The sequence below is a fragment of the Cololabis saira genome, chromosome 12, assembly GCF_033807715.1.
Source record: "Cololabis saira isolate AMF1-May2022 chromosome 12, fColSai1.1, whole genome shotgun sequence".
Classification (NCBI taxonomy): Eukaryota; Metazoa; Chordata; class Actinopteri; order Beloniformes; family Belonidae; genus Cololabis; species Cololabis saira.
This window is the reverse complement of record NC_084598.1, coordinates 35,236,480-35,256,565: the sequence shown is the minus strand read 5'-3', so window position 1 is coordinate 35,256,565 and position 20,086 is coordinate 35,236,480. Positions and strand designations below refer to the sequence as shown.

The 20,086-nt window shown below is 39.1% G+C and overlaps 1 protein-coding gene across 2 annotated transcripts; it reads right to left on the bottom strand.

Moving 5' to 3' along the window:
• Positions 1-16,908, bottom strand: rhoab (ras homolog gene family, member Ab). 2 transcript variants are annotated; one of them, XM_061736702.1, is made up of 5 exons: positions 16,810-16,908; positions 5,890-6,050; positions 4,170-4,290; positions 3,413-3,543; positions 1-2,657 (listed from the first exon to the last, which is right to left on the bottom strand). In XM_061736702.1, the coding sequence occupies exons 2-5, from the start codon at positions 6,043-6,045 to the stop codon at positions 2,484-2,486; spliced, it is 582 nt and encodes a 193-aa protein (XP_061592686.1). In that variant the 5' UTR covers positions 6,046-6,050; positions 16,810-16,908; the 3' UTR covers positions 1-2,483. The 2 variants fall into 2 exon arrangements, with proteins under 2 accessions (XP_061592686.1, XP_061592687.1); XM_061736703.1 differs by having other exon boundaries at positions 5,890-6,047; positions 16,810-16,904.
• Between the last annotated feature and the right edge of the window lie 3,178 nt (positions 16,909-20,086).

The following is a 20,086-nucleotide window of genomic DNA, read 5'->3' as shown; positions in this document are numbered from 1 at the left end:
CTGGGTGTTATAGAAAGTAATTTATTACACAAACCAAAGCTAGTTTACAAATACAGTTTCCAGTCATGTGCGTGTGTATAGTCTAGTATGAACAAACCCACATTTTTATATTTACAGACTTTGCATACAGCGTGGTTTTCCTGTTCCTTTGTTATCGTCACTGCTTCGGGATCAAAGAAAAAAGAAAAGATTTAAAATTACAGTAAAAACTAGGCATAAAAATGATTTGTACATTAGGAAATGAGTCTTTTTTTTTTTTTAACTTTAGTCTTTTCAGCCAAGTTTGTGTGCAAAACAAACAAGAGGAAACAAAGCCAGCACTGGTGGTCCTCGGGATGCTCCAGACAGGCAGCCGAGAGGCCAGCCCTTCTCCTGACTGCCCAATAACAGCATTTGGCAGGGATTGACGGGTCATTACAACCAAGTGTAAATCATCAGAAAAATCCAGGTAAAGCGCAAAACAAAACAAAAAAACTAAAGCAAGAACATGTGTAATTCCCTAGACTTCCACCTCTTTTTTTTTTTTTTTTTTAAATACTGATAGACATGTTTGACTTATATTTTTAAAAGCTGTGAAAAAAAGAAAAAAAAAAGAAAAAGTACAAAAACATTAATTTCTGGAATTGGCTCCACCTCGTAGACCAGGAAGAAGAACAACGCTGCCGAGAGCCCAAATCTGCCGGCTCTACATGGAAAAGCCAGGAAAAGCTGGTGGCTGATTAACTCCAAAAACAACTGGCCATGCTTACGTTTGTTTTCAGAAAGAAAAAAGAAAAGAAAAATAAAAAAAAAAATTAACCCCAAAACAACAGCAGGTAGTTAATCTACTCTCCACAGCCACAAGGATCACCTGAACAAAATCCATCCAGCCAGCAAACTTGACATTTCTGGCATTTCCATGCACATTACTCTGGACAAAAAGATAATTTTACATGTTTTTTTTTGTTTGTCTCAAGTACTTGTTTAACAGTTGGCGAGTACCAACAGTTTACTGGTATAAATCAGACATGTAAATGACACCGTGGTAAACCTCAGGCACCTTTTTCTTTTCCATTAAAAATGAACTACAGGTCATTACTGCATGTTCAACCTTTATACATGCCTAAAAATCAATATTCATAGTCATTTACACCCCCTCCCGAAAGAAATCAGTGGTGCGCATGTAAACAATACTTTCCTCTCCTTGTTTTTCATCCTGGTCTACAGCCAGGGGAAGAAGATGACGACCGGGAGTCAGCTAAGTGGAACAGGAAGGGATGGGAGCTGCTCCGGCGGTAATATACAGGCCAGGAAGTTACCGTCGTCATCCTGGGGGACTGATTCATCTGCCACTTCCACTGATTGAATGCCTGTTAACATGCAAATGATGGCGGATCACGTCAGAGAAGACAAACCAGCTGCAGCGGAGAGCAGCGTGTGCGTAGCTGTCACGGTGAGGAGCTCCACACCGACGCCGTGGTAAGATGCCTACATTTTGAGGCAGGAAGAGATAGCCATCTGCCTTCCACTTTTAATCAGATCAGCAAATTTAATCTAAAAAGCAGAAAAGGAGGAACGTTTTTTTTTTTTTCCAATTTAAGGTGCAGACGACTACAGCACCTAATACCAGGACAGTAGAAGATTATCTTAAGACTAGAGGCTGATGCGTTTGTTGTTGGGTGTCTCAGTAAAGGATTAGCTAGTGAGACACAAAAACGTCACCGAGTTGTTCGTGCAGACACGTAACCTCCGATAAAACAAATAAGGCCTGAGCCCCTACAGCATGTGACGGCTCGATTAAGAACAGGGTGTTAAAATGCTCCTGGTCACGATGTTAACTACAAATCACAACCATTTAAAATCAGTTCTGAGGAATACAGATCAGTGGAAGTTTGTCTTCTTCTGAGGTCGTTCTGGTGTCAACTGCATGTTAACAGGCAGGATGGGAGCGTAAAACGAAGAGGCGCACATTAGCCCCGCGCTGCACTTCCTCCGTCCCATCAGCCGTACAATCGAAGTCCCCGACTCCAGGAATGAAAACCGGGGATAAATATCCCACATGGTCACTGTGCAGTCAGTTCACCCACCTAGGAAAGATATAAACCTCTCCTTACCGACGGTCAACTTGTCAGGTTTGAATAAAGAATCTAATAATATTAATCAGTGTAAGTGGCTTGTTGAAAAGACTAAATGCACCGACGCTTGACTGGTAGCTGGTGTAAATCTCCCGCCCTGATGGTAGACCCGCAGGTAAAGGGCCCGATGGTTTACAGCGGTAATCATTTATGATGATTCCCCCTCCTCCCTCGTCCATTTCCCTCCATCAAAGCTTCGTCAACCCCAGTCCCAGGGTAAATGGAGTCCGTCAAAAACAGCCAGGTTACAGCGTATTCATTTACTGCACTCTTTTTCCTCCCCTCCCCCCTTCTAGTAAATCCCTCCCGAGCACTATCCCCTGGCGTAAGAGCCCAGGGGGTAAAAACAGTCCAAATATGCCTGCTTCTTTACAGCAGTACACATTTATTGCTCTTCTTTCCGCGGCGGGCCTGCAGCGCCGCCCTGGTGGCCATTTCAAACACCTCCCGCACGCCGTCCTTCGTCTTGGCGGAGCACTCCATGTAACCGAAAGCCGCGATGCGCCCGGCCATGTCCCGTCCCTCCTCCGACTTTACTGGCTCCTGTACGGATGGAGAGGAGGAGGAGGGATTCAGTCAAACATTCACTGGACCTTCAACCTTTCCCCAACATGACGTTCACAAAAACAATTGAATGTAGGGCTGGGCGATATATCGAGATTTTAATATATATCGATATATTTTAAAACGCGATATGGTACGAGACAATATCGTTTATATCAATTATTAAATTTTTTTTTTTTAATGATTTTGATATAGCTTATTTTGTGACAAATTGACTTGAATGTTTTATTTGAGATTTGCACAAATGTTTTGTTATTTGCACAACTGTCAACCTCAGTGGAAAAGTCTGCCTGTTACTGTCTACATTGTATTAATTGCAGTGTATTTTCATTTAATTGTTATGCAGGAAAGGGATATTTCTTTTATTTTATTCAAGAAACATTTTTATTCTATATATGCAGGCAGTTTATTTTTATTTCATTTGTTTTATACATTTTTATATTGTGCAGACCTCTGTTAATAAATATACCTGTGTGACATTTGGCACGAGGCTTTGTATTAAAACTGACTGTTTTTTTTAAGGGTTTGCCTCAGAAAAAAATGAAGCTAACAGAGATGCTATGCTATAATGCTTTGGGGAAAACCCCAATTATGGCACAGAAAAAATATCGATATATATCGAGTATCGCCATTCAGCTAGAAAATATCAAGATAGGACTTTTGGTCCATATCGCCCAGCCCTACATGACGTTCACAAAAACAATTCAATCCAAATAAAAGACGACGTCGGCTACCTGCTTCATCTTGGCCAGCTCTCGGCGTGTGTGCTCGTCGTTACGGAGATCTTTCTTGTTTCCTACCAGGATGATGGGGACGTTTGGACAGAAGTGTTTGACCTCAGGTGTCCACTTCTCCGGAATGTTTTCTGTCATTACGAGACCAAGGAGAAAGGAATAGATCAATACTCTTTGGACAGTGATAATGATTTTATTGGGTCTATTTTAGTTTTCCATATGCATTCAGATCTTAGTTTGCTATAACATACATCTGTGAGTATTTAACTTAACAGATAATACATAAAAGTGTAAAGAATAAAGCCATGTCAAACCACCAGAACTAAAAGACAACTACCAAGTTCATATTTGCATATTTTCCAATGTGATGGACTTTGTCTACTCATACTATGAGATAGTGGCTGCTTCTTATTCCTCAAGGAAAAACAGCAGCAAAAAGTGAAGTTCCTTATTTCTATTTGTGATCATGTGGATTAAGAAAAAAGCAACCTGAACAAATTTATATTAAAACTACACATCATTAAGGCCCAGTTATTTCTCATCTGGATGTTGCATTATTTGATTTCAACATTTTATCTAATGCCACATCCATAAGTTAACCACCGTTTACAATCTTCAGATTGTAAATGAGAAAAAAGAAGTCTTAAGGGGCACAACAGAACGGAAAAAGATAAAACATGGGAAAGTGTAGAGGAAAGGACAGCCAGAGCAGGTTTTATGTAATGCCTGAACTCCTGCATGTGCGGTCTGTACTCACCCAAGCTGTCAGGGCTGTCTATGGAGAAACACATGAGAATGACATCAGTGTCTGGATAGGAAAGAGGCCTCAGCCTGTCATAGTCCTCCTGACCGGCCGTGTCCCAAAGAGCCAGCTCCACCTGACACACAAGGAAAAGAATACACTTAAAATCGAGAAATGTGGGAGAAGATACTCCAACATAACCTTATATAGACAGAACACTGATGTTTGTCTTTATTTCTATTCAAAACTCAAGCACGTCATTTTATGCTTCTAATTAGGCCTGTGTTGAAAAAAAATAAAAATCGATTTTCCGATTCTAAATCGATTCTCATATTAATTCCTAAAATTCGATTAATATGTCTAAAGATCTTTTTTTTTTTCTTTTATTTATTTATGTATTTTTTTTTCCATCATTACATTACAACTTTTGGTTATTTTTTTGTTTATCCCCAAAAAAGGAATGTTTTGTTGGACACGAGAATAACTGGTGCCATGTTTTTGCCTTTAAATATGTTTAAAGGTATGAAAACATTAAACTGTTAGGTTATAATTGCATAAATTGTCTATATTTCATTACTTTATATACTGTCTTGGGGTTACATTTGCAAAAAATGCTAAAAACCAAATGCTCAAAAATTAAAAACCAAAATAGACCGAAAATGGAACAAATAAAAACGGAATGTGGGAAAAAATAAAACCGATTTCTTTCGTCCTCTGTTTGCTGCCCTGGATCTGTTTGGTAATTCTGACCCACATGATGTTTCTGAAAGCAGTTCTATCAGCATTCTGGGAGCTGATTGGTCCTTACAGCATCGTTAGCTGCCAATACTTGCTGTTTAATCTCAATATAATACTAGTATTAATATTTTGCATAACTACAGTCATATAATTCATGCAACAGCTCAAAAAACAGTTTTAATAACACTAACCCAAATCAATATCGGAATCGAATCTTGATAATCGATTCTGAATCTTAAGAATCGGAATCGATTCTTGACATTTGAATCGATCCCCAGCCCTACTTCTAATTATTACAAAATATAAGTTCTGTAAAATGCTCTGCTCAGGCTGCAAAGCTAAACAGCGCAGGGAAACCAGACAAAGTGACCTAGTAGCTTGTGACCTCCTCAGCAGCAGGGTTGGAAATCAACCAGCCAATAAAAGGCTCAACGTCCAAGAATCCCATTAACCCAGAATGAGGTCAAGACGTGGTGAATTGGTGGCTGATGAGTGAAGCTGCGCTGAAGGGCACATAACGCATCAAGGACCTGAATATTAGAGGAGCTTTTATAGCATCTTCTACACACAGCCGCAAGACACACACAGGGGGTTATGAAAATACATTCAATTAATTTCATGAGCAGAGGAACCCAACACCATTTTAAATAAGAGTTCTAAAAAAAAAAAACTTTGTGAGAAAACTCAACATAGGCAACCTTTAGAAAAAGGCCAGGTGTAGCAGATTGCTGCTGCGATGGGAGGAGAAATGGGGAAAACGGAACTGGATGGTGTTACGAACAAAATTATGTTGAAGCACGCTTTTACAATAACCAAACCAGTTATTTAAAAAGAAAAAAGAAATCCCACCATCTTTAAAAAAAAAAAAAAAAAAAATCAAATAATTTGATCGTTGAAGATAAACTAAACTAGTCTCTCATTCAGGAGGCTTTATAGCCCTGAAACTGAAACTGCCCCAAGAGAATCACTAGTTTATTCGTAGCAGACGATGCCTCACCTGTTTACCATCCACCTCTATGTCAGCAACGTAGTTCTCGAACACGGTGGGGACGTAAACCTCAGGGAACTGATCCTTGCTGAAGACAATCAGGAGACATGTCTTTCCACAAGCTCCATCCCCCACTATCACCAGCTTCTTGCGGATGGCTGCCATCCCTGCTGGAAAATGAGCGAGAGGAATTCCAGATTACAATCAAGGAGTCACAAGAAAAAGAGCAAAAGCAGTGAATAATAATAAAAAAAGGAAACACACAAGCAAGTTTTACATCAACAGAGATCAGTTTAAGCATTAACTAGGGGTGTAACAATATATCGTGCCACAACATTTCGCGATACAAAAACGTCACGAAACGTGTCGTGGAGCTGACAAACTGTATCGCGATATTGGGTTATTAATCTATTGTGTTGACAGTAACGCGCATCCGACCGCGCCTCGACCCGCGGACAAAAATCTTACTCCTCTCAGAAGAAACTAGTACCGTTTTGCGGTCCCGATCACGGGACTCTTGCAGGTTTTTCAGCTCTGTACCTTTATGTAAGGCTGGTGTAGAGTTAAGCCTTACCTTATTAAATTAAACCTTTTTAGTAGGATAAACACGGGGGCAACTTCTTCCGAGTTCGAGTGTACTTTAATGTCCCTCAACAGTGTAGGATTTTAGAACATCAACACCGCAGCTAGTGCCGTACTGTGGCGTATCACTCCGCCCAATCTAAAACAGACTAATCACTACAGATAAACTGACTACTGTAATTATAGTCCCTGATTTATATCAGAATATAAAAGAATATTTATAAAATAATGAACCCTGAATTACCAAAATAACCTTCTTAACAAAAATAAATCTCCTCTGGTGAGCATGAATCAATCTTTTTTATGATGTAAAATTGTATGTATTTATTTACCTTTATTTATTTAATTTTAGTTGTTACATTTCTGGAAAAGAAAAAAGTCAAATCATACATGAAAAACTATTCAGTTTGTGGCAAAATATTTTTACTTGTATGAAACTGAAGATGCATAATGCAAACCTGACATTTACTTTTAGTTCAGTTTGTGGAAAATGGTTGGCCTGGCTTTCTCTTTAAAACTTAAACAGTTATAAAGCATTACAAACTGTAACAGTAGGGCAAACGCACAGTATTGTTTTGTATTTTGTGTCTTTCAAATAAAATACATTTTTTCCAGTCATATGTTCCTCATTCAAGGTTGTTAAAAAAAAAAAATACTGCTATAATATCGTATCGTTATCGTGACCTCAATATCGTGTATCGTACCGTATCGTGAGATTAGTGTATCGTTACACCCCTAGCATTAACACAAGAGTGCTGAGTGACAGTTATGGCGTTGCACATGCACCTTGCAAAAGTTAACACATTAAACCACATTTTGGAAAGCATTTCTATCACCTTTACGCTACAATGGTTGGAGAAAAAAAAAAAAAAAAAAAAATCAATGATACTTCTGATGCAAATACTTTATAGAAGCACATTTGGCAATCCTTGAGATTTCTCTTGAGTCTTTTTTGTATTCATGCACATTCAATCACTAAAATATTTCTACATGTACTTCCACACTATTACATGACACACAGACAGTACATTGCAAGAAAAATGATACCTACAAGGAAGTCACATTTAGCTGAGGTTCCAGTAATTCATTACAGTAAAAAAAAGACCCATCGGGCACATCAGACAGCTCATCAGTCAAAGGAAGTCAAAGCACATATCTTAACCTCAAAGCAGCTAAGATTACTCTAGTTTGAGAAATAAGAGAATACTGCAAACACAGGAAGCAAGTAAAAACACTGTTGTGCACATTTACATTTTATTCATATGAAATGGTTAATGGACCAGAAAGACAACCAAGCTGTTGCACCAACAGTGTGATCAAATGTAAAGTAGGAAAGTGACCATTTCCTCCCATACAAGATGTATCAATACAGCTGTTGATTGTTGTGAACATCTGTGACAATTACTTTAAATCACCATGCACACAAAAGCTTATTATCCGTCATGGTGGGATTGTCAGACGACAATTATCTGTTAGCTGCAGTGGTGTCGGTCACGTGAGGTCGAGGGCATACTCCCTGAAACTTCCGATCATTTTTTCTTTCCAGGAATTTGCACTTGATATTCTGGTTTGACATGTCGCATTTCTGATGCCGTAATGAAGCATCTTTTTCTGCCATCACAGCTTTGCAACTAGCAGCAGAATATCATATGGCCTTAAATCGTACCATTTCTCCCCCCCATCTCATCAATGCAGCACACGGAGTCAACACATTTCTTGTATGCGTCTAGAATTTACAGATGTGATGCAAGTAGATTCTGCCTTATTTCCTTCGGCTTCTGGCATCACATTTGGCGCATCTGTTATGAAAAGTCAGCCTTTTTCTGTACCACAGGAAGTTTGGACACTTCCTCTAGCAGCACATTCCCACAGAGGGGGAAAAAAAAAAAAAGCATTGGCCCACATACCCACTAATTATAATAAAAAGCAAGCACACAATATCAAGTGGCTAAAGATAATTTTCTTCAGGTTAAATCTGAGTTGTTTTTTTCCCCTGCCCACAGCCCTTTTACCTTCCGACACTGAAATGTAACATGGCAGTACGAGGTGCTACAAGCAGCCTATAAATGGTACATGAATACTCCTAAGTAGGACAGCGGTGTCAAAAAGGATCAGACTGGTTCTTCTATGACTTGAGGATGAAAAGACAGAAATGGGGACAGCTGTAGCCTAAAGGCTGCTGTATGGTCAACATTGGATAATGTGACCAGTGGGTAAATGGATCTGTATGTCCTGATTTTAAACAAATGCCACCTAGGTGTCTACGACAGGACTTATCCATAGTATTTTCAGTCTCATATTTGTACTACAGTACAGTAACAGTGTAATTTTGTTTGTTTGGAAACTTGATATTAAGCTGACAAACATGCTAAAATTGTGCTGGATTAAATGGTAGTGGTATGAAATACCTGGCATTCAACCATAACAGTGGTAAAATATCGATTAAAAAGAAAAATCTATTTAACCAAAAATAGCAGTGTCACCTCTCTTTAGATCTAAACACTGCATTCATGTTTGGAGGAGGCTCCAATCTAAGTTATTAAAAAAAAAAAAAAAGTATGGACCGTTTTTAATTGAACTGATCCAGTAGTAAAAACATAATTGCGAATAGCTGGCAGAGCATGCAAACAGCAGCTTGTTATCTTTCAAATTGGCTGATTATGTTACTGAAAGTGGTTGATTACAGTTCCTCAAATAAAAAAATATCTGGATTAGTAAGGCAGAACTGTTCTTCATCAATATCTTAACAAAACACTGAGCTTTATCTATTTGGCTTCAACAAAACAGCAAATGACTTTTTTTTAAATCAATTCCACATCACCATCAGCTGTTAATACCTGGCCAGCACAGATTTGAGTTCCATACTAAAATTAAACATGCTCATTTGTCAGGCTTTGGGAATGATGTAACACTTAACTAGAGCATGTGGATGACCTGAAATTATAGTTGATGTCCAAACTGTCTTCAACTGGTAACCGGTATCTAGTAACGTGAAAGACGAGTTAGGTCATTCAAGTAGGTTGAGAGACGGTAGCGACTGAGACCAGGTCAGATGTAGATAATTGAGACCTGGCTACAAGTGCAAATCCTCATCCTGTCTGTGTGTGCTGGCAGACATGAGACCAAAGGCAAGACATTGAGAGCCCCCAAACCACATCCTCCAACTCTTCCAGGGGAGCACCAAGGTGTTCCCTGGTCAGAAATATAACCACCTTTGGGTCTGCTTCTTGGCTTTCTCCTGGGAGTTACCCAATTGCCAACCCGGTAGCTGTCACAATTTTTTTTTATTCATCCAAAATGTATTACGGTTGTCAAACACTCTCACAGAAAGCTCACCCAGATTTATGAAAATCTCAGTTTTCTATTTGTCATTTTGAAACGGGTGCAAGTGCTGTAGCCTACCCCCTCTGCATTGTTTTTCATCTTCCTCTACTGGCATCATGACAAAAAGCTGTCTCATACAGTATTATAGCATCTAGTCTGTTAAGCCTGAATTATGGTTCTGCGTCAACCCAACTTAGAGCACACGCCGTCGTGAACCCTTCGGACTTCTCCGTCACTTATTTCGCCGCGGTGCAGTCCCCACCGTGACCGCTAATTCGCGATCTTTTCCTGAATGGTTTATCCGACTTTTTCCGGTCACAGTGAATCAAAGAGATAAGGATAAGTATTGTGCAAAAAAACAAAAACAATAATAATCACACATACACAAAGAAAAGAGCGCTGAAAGTTCACCACTGCTTCAAACCGGAAATGCGTTGCTTCCAAGTGAACCAATCACAGCCCTCTCAGTCTGCGTCGCCTCGACACGTAGTTACAATTTTCGGGAGGTGCACGTCAGTGACGGCGTGTGGTCTGCGTCGACGCGTACCACACGCTGTAGGCACGGCGTCGTTTTGACGCAGAACCATAACTCAAGCTTTAATGGGGTCTGGTTGTCTTATAAAAGATATACATTTTTTGAACGGGGAAGCCTAAACTTGGGTTTTAATTAGGGGTGTAACGGTATTCATACCGAACTGTTTCGGTACAGGGCAGTCGGCACGGTGCAGATGTACCGATCCGAATACAATGTTTAACAGTAGCTAACAAGTAGATAAGACGAGAGCAGTGTGCAACATTGTTCAACAGCAATCGGGCATGTTCCTTATAACCGGTCTAACCCCATAACGCATTTGAAACAACACCACGTAAATATCGCGGATGCTGCAAGGTAAGAAACCAGCACCGCATAAACGCAGCTACCTTTGGTATTTAAAACAAGCTTTTGCCGTTAATTCAGATCGGGCTGGAGCTATAACTAACGCCTTTGGTGTTTTTATAAGGACTAGGGGTGCAACTAGGGGTGGGACGATACGGGTAACTCACGGTTCAATACTGTGGCGATATGTGGCCCACAATAACGATAATATCACGATACATTGTAAGAAATTTCATCAATGATATGTGACTGAAAAAGAAAAAATACCCATAAAAAGGAAAATGTCTGTAGTTATGCATTTATTCAATGCCAAAACTTCATACAATGTACAAAGAAAGTGCATTTGTATAGAGCCTCACTGCCTCCTAGTCTTGTAAATGTAAACACTGAACAGCTGGACAAATTGAAGTGCATGAACAATAGTGCGGTGACAACCACGTAAATCCATTATGCGTGTTGTAATAAAATAGATATTTGCTGTCAGTTTATCGATTATTTATTGTGACAGAGAGCGCAACAATATATTGCAACCATACTCAGTTGAGAACACAGGTTTTTAAACCCCCCCCCCCTCCATACTGTACTGAAAAACTGAGGTAAATACTGAACCCTGATTTTTGTGTACCGTTAGACCCTTAGTTTTAATGCATTAAATATATTAATATTCCTTAGCCTAACATCACTGCCACCCCTCTCACTCACTATAATCCTCACTCAGGCTCTGAATCTCTTCAAGGGCATCTTGTGGCTGTGTCGCACTCTCATTTTGGATAAATTAACTATATTTTAAGTACCATGTCCTCCGTATAAGATAATCTCTTCTCTGCACTCTTATCCCCCGACACGATTCTTCTCCTCGCAAATTAGATTTTTAATATTAGCCATGTCTAAAAAGAACACTGATGGAATGTAATGTTAATTCAGAGAAATGTTGAGAATTGGCATGTGCGTGCATGCATGTAAACGGCATTAGAACATATTTATGGGCTTCAACGCTCTCCAAATAAAGAACCACAAAGTCAGGGTGCTGAAAAACACATTCATCAGGTAGGCATGCCTTTCTTTCTTATTCGTTTGGGTTGGTTTGCATGATGAGCAGATTGTGATATAGTGCAACTAACCTATTCTGGGAAGGCCGAGATGGCCACGTTGCATTTTACAATGTAGGAAAATCTCTGTCAAGAGAAACCCGTTGGAAGAACTTGGAGGAACTGTCAAAGACATAACGAGCTTCTGAAGCCCACTTGTGTGTCTGTGCAATCAATTTTCATCTTATACAAAACCCTCCTGCGAGGGTTTGATGAGCACAGTTCATTTGGCACAGTCTCCTCGTATGACAGCTGTCAACACATTATAGAGCAGTTATTGTTTACTGTACATGGTTACTCAGACATGTCCCTTAGAAAACCCCACACCGGCTAGAGCGACATTTTAAGGCCGGTGTGTGCTGTTGGCAAGAAAAACCCCCACACAGTCATTGGGGTGGAAAATTATATTGTGTAGATGTTAGTGCTGCGTTATAAGTTTTATAAGTATAGCTTTAGACAGAAACTTGACAGACAGGCAACTGTCTGACAGCGGATTTGCCGAGGACAACTTTAGTCCATCCTGTGAAAGAGCCAATGTTTATTTAAAACTAGGGCTGTCAAACGATTAATTTTTTTAATCGCGATTAATCGCAGAATTTCAAAAGTTAATCGCGATTAATCGCATTTTGAATTGCATGTTTAAAATTCTGTTATTTCGCATTTCAAGGCAGTTTTAAGCCCATAATGTAAATCATTTCTTACCATTGTGTCTTAATTGGGAATCAAATGAACACAAAGAAAGAATTTCCTTTTTGACCTTTTGTATTTTCTTTCAAAAAAGTGCCATGTAGACCAACTTAAAACACTGTCTACTTCAAATACAGTTTTTCAAATTAAACAAAGTGCCATATAGACAGGGCTGCACATAATTATTTTGGTCTGGTGCTCAGAGGAGCCCCTGGATATGTGACTTGGGGCTCCAAAAACGCGGTGACCCGTCTCGCCAGATCGATAAAAGAGGGATGCAGGAATAAGTTATAGGCAAAACGATATTTATTCACTTATAAAGATGAATGGCTCAATATGGTCCTTTACAAAGTTAATTTATTTCAATAATTCAACTAGAATATGGTGTAAAAGTTAATTTATTTCAATAATTCAACTAGAATATGGTGTAACAGTTAATTTATTTCAATAATTCAACTAGAAAATGGTGTAAAAGTTAATTTATTTCAATAATTCAACTAGAATATGGTGTAAAAGTTAATTTATTTCAATAATTCAACTAGAAAATGGTGTAAAAGTTAATTTATTTCAATAATTCAACTAGAATATGATGTAAAAGTTAATTTATTTCAATAATTCAACTAGAATATGGTGTAAAAGTTAATCTATTTCAATAATTCAACTTAAAAGGTGAAACTAATATATTACCTAGTCTTATTACATGCAAAGCAAGATATGTTAAACCTTTATTTGTTACAATTTTGATGATGGAATTGTTTATTGATTTCATAAAATATTCTCTAATTTATTTTTTATTTGGGGTTTTCATAAACTTTGAGCCATAATCAGAGCAGCGTCTTGCTGGCGCAGGAAACTGCTGCACGCAGTGACGGACGCTGGCTGATTTATGGTTCCGCGTTGCACCAACGCAGAGCTTACGGGGTAGGATACGCGGGAGCGCGAACGTACGGTGCGCGTCGCCGCGTAACATCATGCAGCCACTTCTCGGCAAACACACGTTTTCTGTTTCTATCCACGGGTTGTGGTTCAGTTTGGCGTCTCTTTGTAGTTGGTGGTGGTGGAAGTTTACTTTAGGAAACAGCAAACATGGCGCTACCATGGATGTATTATAAAACGGGCGCTACAGAGGAGTCTTCTTCTTCTTGAGGTTTATTGGCGGTTGGCATCCAGTTTTTTCCGGTGCATTACCGCCCTCTTCTGGATCATTACAGAAGAGTCGACTACGGGTGAGTAGAAGGGACAAAAAGGTTTGCGATTAAAATGCGATTAAAAAAAAATAACGCATTATGGATTGCATTAATCTAATCGCGATTAACGCGTTAACGCTGACAGCCCTATTTAAAACACATCAGGTCGCACATGCATCATTGGATAAGAAATGCAAGCTTGAAGCTTTTTTGAGCTTTTTTGAGCACTTAAATGAAATCCATGATTCCAGCATTTGATTATGCACAAGATATTTGCGAAATTAGTTCTGTCATTGGAAAATTTGCATGCAGCACACAAAAAAAACTGCACACACATGCAGACTGAGTGCAGAGAGAACACCAGTCAAAGTTGACAGGGCAGAATCACACCGAATGTTTAGAGGAGGAACTCTGCAAATGGCATTACGCATAGCAGCACAATTCTTTGCTGAAAGTCTAAAAGGGACTTTGGAACGCTGGTGCTACGAACCCATCACCTTTAACCTTATTAGATAGCTCAAACTCACGCCCTACCAGCCTGTTGAATGTTTCATTCAGTACAGAGCAAGATAATGAACCGATACCGTAATCAGGAAGATCTATGGAGAGATAGTAAACGTCATAGGCTTCTGAATGTGAACCCAAGGAAGAATAATAAATTGTTCACCAACCAAATCGCCTCAACATGGTGTTGATTTTAATCTAATCTGAAATAAAGACATTACACTATGCTAGAGCTATGCGGAGAAGGTGTTACCTTTGGCTATGGGGCATGAAGTGGCAGTAGTTGCTTAAACGGTTATTGCTTGATAGGGGTTTCATTTAATGCTTCTCGTTTAGTCAGAAACTAAACTGACTTTTAGGCTATCAATACGTTTGGGGACTAAAAAGGGGTTATTTAAATAATGGGTTATTCTTGGATAGTAGTCCTCCAGGAGAACACCAAGGAAATACAATCTCTGTCTTGTGTGCTTCAAGGCCTTCTTTTGGTTGGACATGTCCAGTAATTGACCCAATTAAGATTAACACAGAAAACCAAATACACAGGGATCAAGAGACAACACTCTTTCATGAACAATGATCAGAGTTTGTCAATAATAGGCAGAGGTAAATCGGCTCAGTGGTATAGTTCAAATAAATTTGTCAACAGCAGCTTTTGATACATCACACATACTGCACCAACAAATTTTTTTTCAAGAAACCATTGGCAAGAAGATTTTCCAATTCTCCTAAAGGCGTTATCTTAAAAAGACTAAGTGCTCGCTCAAGCATCCGGCAATGAGCTTTTGGGCAAAGTCAGTAATTTTCAAGGAGAGCAAAAGTGTTATCCTCTCAGTGGGGTTTATTCCATGTCTCACCGTTTATTCAGAGGCTAATAAAATACAATATTCTAAGTGAAAAGATTTAGGTTGTCAAAAAAAAGATTTAAAATTCAACATGGTTTTATTCAGGTAAAATCTTAGAACATGAAAGGTTTAAATTTGGATATTGGTCCGTTGACACAATTTGCCTTCAGTGATGAGGATTTCATTATTATCTAGATCAGTGTCTCCCAACCTGGGGTCCGGGCCCCCCCTGGGGGGGGGGACGCGAAACTTTGTCTGCTTTGAGGATATGCAGTTGTAAAAATTATATTAGCGCATGTTAAATAAAAAAAAAAAAAAAATAATCATAACACACCTAATGGAATACTGTAATCCAAGTCTGTATAAACCCACGTAGTATTTTAAAATTACCAAAATATATTTCTAAGTGATTTAGCAGGATAAAAACGTAATTATTATTATATCATTATTAAACATTTAATCATACTATTACTCTGACAGGTTGTTAAAGGAAAAAATGTTAAACATTTTTGCTCTCATATTAAAAGAGACATTTTTCATTAATTATTTTATGTCCTTGCAATTATTTTCTGTGCGTATTTTATACATTGGTGACACAAAATGAAGGTGAGAAAGACAAAGTCATATGTATACAGGGTAATCCAAAGAGAAATGTATCACAAAAAGATAATGAATGTTAATTTTTTTCAATTAAAGATTTTTAACGAATCACTTTACTCTATTGGTGCCAGTACGTACAGGTCGGGGGGCCCGGCTGGTCTTAGACACAAGTAGGGGGGGCTCCAAGGAAAAAAGGTTGGGAACCACTGATCTAGAAAAACATGAAATAAAGCATGTTCGGCTCTGCCCCCTGTCTTAGGTGCAACAAAAAAGAGCTTAATGGAATAAAAAGGCATTTTTGAGACTTCTCTACGTTGGCAAATAATATGAAGGAAAAAAAAAGCCATATTTTACAACATGCCTTGACATTTCAGTGAGAATACCATCACATTAAAAATAAGTATTCATAAAAAATATAATATGTAAAATTTCGTAGAACGCACAAGGTACTAGGTGGTGAACCATTTAATACATGTGGCCATTCAGAAAAGTGAAAAAGGTGGTGTGTTGCCGGTGAAAGCTCCCAGTGTTGAACATTGTTTTTCCTCCACTGGGTGGGTCAGCAGAAACATGGCGTCATCACAGGCAACAGATGGCTAGTGTGTCCGCAGTGGAAGAATGGGTGGGTGGCCAGGACCCTAACTACAACAAACACCCGGCCACAGCCCTACAGTATGCAAACTACAGATCCATATTATAATAAAAAAGAAAAAAAAAGGTTTTAAATGACAGTCAAAATTAAAATACTATGATTTCAAGTTGAGACTGTGCTGTCATATTATTAATGCCACCAAAATGACCCTGAATGCGGATCATGTGTTAAAGTACATAGTCTCCCCGTTTTACGGTGTTAATTGTTGAATTAAATCTTAAATAAATAATGTAAATGTTAAATAATTGGGTGCTGAAGTCGTAAAATGGTCAATAACCTAATTTTTAGTTACAGCCAGTCTCTGATATTCGGGATTTTAAGTCTTGCCAAGTTTAAAAAGACTGTTTCTTGAGCAGAACAAGTGTTATTTTCTTTTTAGCAGTCTATATTGACCATAAAAGCAGGTTTTGCCGCTACTGCGGAAGAGACAGGCGAGTTAGCCTCGTTAGCCTTTTTAGCTTCATTACAGCACGGCCACTAAAACCTCAGCAACTACTTTAAAAATAACCGTATCGACTGTAAAACTGAACAACGTGACAAAAGAAACACTTTTCCAGTCACTGTGTATCCAACGGAAGTGGTTTACCTTCAGTCTGCGGTCACAAAGTCGGATCTTTCGGGTTTTGTCGAAGCTAAATCGCTCCTCTCGTCTCAAATCCGATACAATGAATTAAGTCGCGGGAGCGCGCTTTGTAGTTCCTGCGGGGGAGGGGTGGCGGGCACGCGCACGAGGGCCACGCCTGCGCGGGCACAACAAGCTGCAACAAGACAAGTTTATTTATACAGGACTGTCTAAGAAAATTAGAATATTGTGATAAAGTTCTTTATTTTCTGTAATGCAATTAAAAAAACAAAAATGTCATACATTCTGGATTCATTACAAATCAACTGAAATATTGCAAGCCTTTTATTATTTTAATATTGCTGATTATGGTTTACAGTTTAAGATTAAGATTCCCAGAATATTCAAATTTTTTGAGATAGGATATTTGAGTTTTCTTAAACTGTAAGCCATGATCAGCAATATTAAAATAATAAAAGGCTTGCAATATTTCAGTTATTTTGTAATGAATCCAGAATTGTTTTATATATTTATTGTTAATATTGCACTGTTTTTTGTTGTACTGAAGGGCTGCACCCTACCTTTCGTTGCACTTGTTACAATGACAATAAAGAGAATCTTGAATCTTGAATCTTGAATGTATGACATTTTTGCATTACAGAAAATAAAGGACTTTATCACAATATTCAAATTTTCTGAGACAGTCCTGTATAGCACAATTCAACAAGGTGATTCAAAGTGCTTTACATCGACATTAAAAGCGGCAAGACATAATTAGACAGTAAATAGCAAATAAAATGAAACAAAATTATGAGAAAAGAAGGTAAAATAATAAAAAGCACAAGTTGCTGACTTAAGAGTATGCTTAAATAACAAATAAATGAAATAAAATGATAAAAAAGAGGTAAAATAATAAAAAGCACAAGTTGTTAAAAAGTAAGGGCAGTAGAGTACAGCAGTATATACAGTACAGTTGTAAAAAAAATCAGGGGGGGTGGATTTTATCATATGGGGACAGATAATTTGTGCTGATTACAAATAATATAATATATTACAAATAATAGCACTGACCAAAACACCTGCAGAAATACTGCAGGAATGACATAGCAGCAGTTAAATGCAGCCTTCTGTAAGCTTTAAATATCCACTGGGCTTACATTAAATACATCAAAACACAAAAATAAAAAACAGTTTTCTGAACTTATCAATATGACTCTGTCCTTCACAGGATAAGTAAAATGAATCACTGCAAAAACTCAAAATATTAACAAGAATATTTGTCTTATTTCGAGTTAAAATGTCCCATTTTAGTAAAACAAATCTAATTACACTTAAAACAAGACTCATCACTGGAAAAACAACAATTTTCACCTGTTTCAAGTAGATTTTCACTTAAAATAAGTAGAAACATCTGCCAGTGGAACAAGATTTTTTTGCTTGTAATAAGAAGATAAATCCTACTGGCAGATTTTCCTACTTATTTCAAGTGAAAATTTACTTGAAACAGGTGAAAATTGTCAAATAAGTTATTTTTCTGGTGTTATTTTTCTGGTGATGACTCTAAATGTTGAAATAGCAGTAAAACCACATTCATTGATGAAATGACATAAGGGATGGAAAGGGGGCATGATTTTGACCGTTTTTATTTCAGGGGGGATGCCATCCCCCCTCATCCCCCCTCAACTCCAGTACTGAGCACCACTCAAGGTGACCAAACTTACTTATGATTTTTTAAAAGATCCATGTCTGTAGATGATATTTTGGTAAGATAACCCTTCCTGAGTGGCAGCTGTATCATAGTTATCAGCTCATGAAGTTACCCAGCCCCTTCAGGTTAATTGATGATTCTAAATTGGGTGTATTATACATTTCCTGAATCCTTATGGTCCTGTGAGTATTTCAGTTTTTGTATTTTGTTTTTTTTGTATTTTTTGTATTTTGTGTCTCTAATGTTTATAAAACTAAGCTGGTTCCTTATCTCATTGTGGTGTCCTTTATGTCGTGTATTTGCCTGATAAAGGCCAGTTTGTGAAATTAACCTAGTGGCTGTTATAAGCCCCTTTCACACTAGATTCCGCAATATTGGTGTAAAGAAGTCCTGCCAATACGCCGCCTTTGTTGGTTCACACAGAACCATACAACGCCGGCATAACGCCGCTCCCGTCTGTAAATTCACACAGCATGCCGGCGTTCCGCAATCAGAGGCGTGACGACAGCGTCAGTCCGACCGTCATGTCAGCGGCATGCCGGCTGTGTCATTCACACAGACCCCGTTCCGTCTCTGTGACGGCTCTGTAGCCCCTTTCACACAGAGATTCCGCAATATTGGTGTAAAGAAGTCCTGCCAATACGCCGCCTTTGTTGGTTCACACAGAACCATACAACGCCGGCATAACGCCGCTCCCGTCTGTAAATTCACACAGCATGCCGGCGTTCCGCAATCAGAGGCGTGACGACAGCGTCAGTCCGACCGTCATGTCAGCGGCATGCCGGCTGTGTCATTCACACAGACCCCGTTTCGTCTCTGTGACGGCTCTGTAGCCCCTTTCACACAGAGATTCCGCAATATTGGTGTAAAGAAGTCCTGCCAATACGCCGCCTTTGTTGGTTCACACAGAACCATACAACGCCGGCATAACGCCGCTCCCGTCTGTAAATTCACACAGCATGCCGGCGTTCCGCAATCAGAGGCGTGACGACAGCGTCAGCGTCTAGTGGCATGCCGGCATGCCGGCTGTGTCATTCACACAGACCCCGTTTCGGCTCTGTGACTACCTCCGCTGCCGGCTTATTGGTGGGGCCACTTGGCCCCCCCATTCCGCCTCCGTGACTTTCACACAGAACAGCGAGGCGGCTTAAAGGCGCAACGTTCCCGCCTCGAACTGGCTGTGTGAAAGGGGCTCATGACTACCTCCGCTGCCGGCTTATTGGTGGGGCCACTTGGCCCCCCCATTCCGCCTCCGTGACTTTCACACAGAACAGCGAGGCGGCTTAAAGGCGCAACGTTCCCGCCTCGAACTGGCTGTGTGAAAGGGGCTTATAGTTTCATAGGAGCCTAATGATGCTCTTCTAGTTTAAGGCTCACAATGACCTGTAACAACAATATAGTAGGGGTATGTTATACATTTCCTGAATCCTTATGGTCCTGTGAGTATTCCAGTTTTTGTATTTTGTGTCTCTGTTGTTCCTAGATGACACAGGGCTAAAAGATAATATATCATTTAAGCGAAAATTGTGTAAAAATGTGTGTTGTTTATAGTTTAAAGAGCTGCAGTGAAAACTATGTTGGTCAGATTCACAT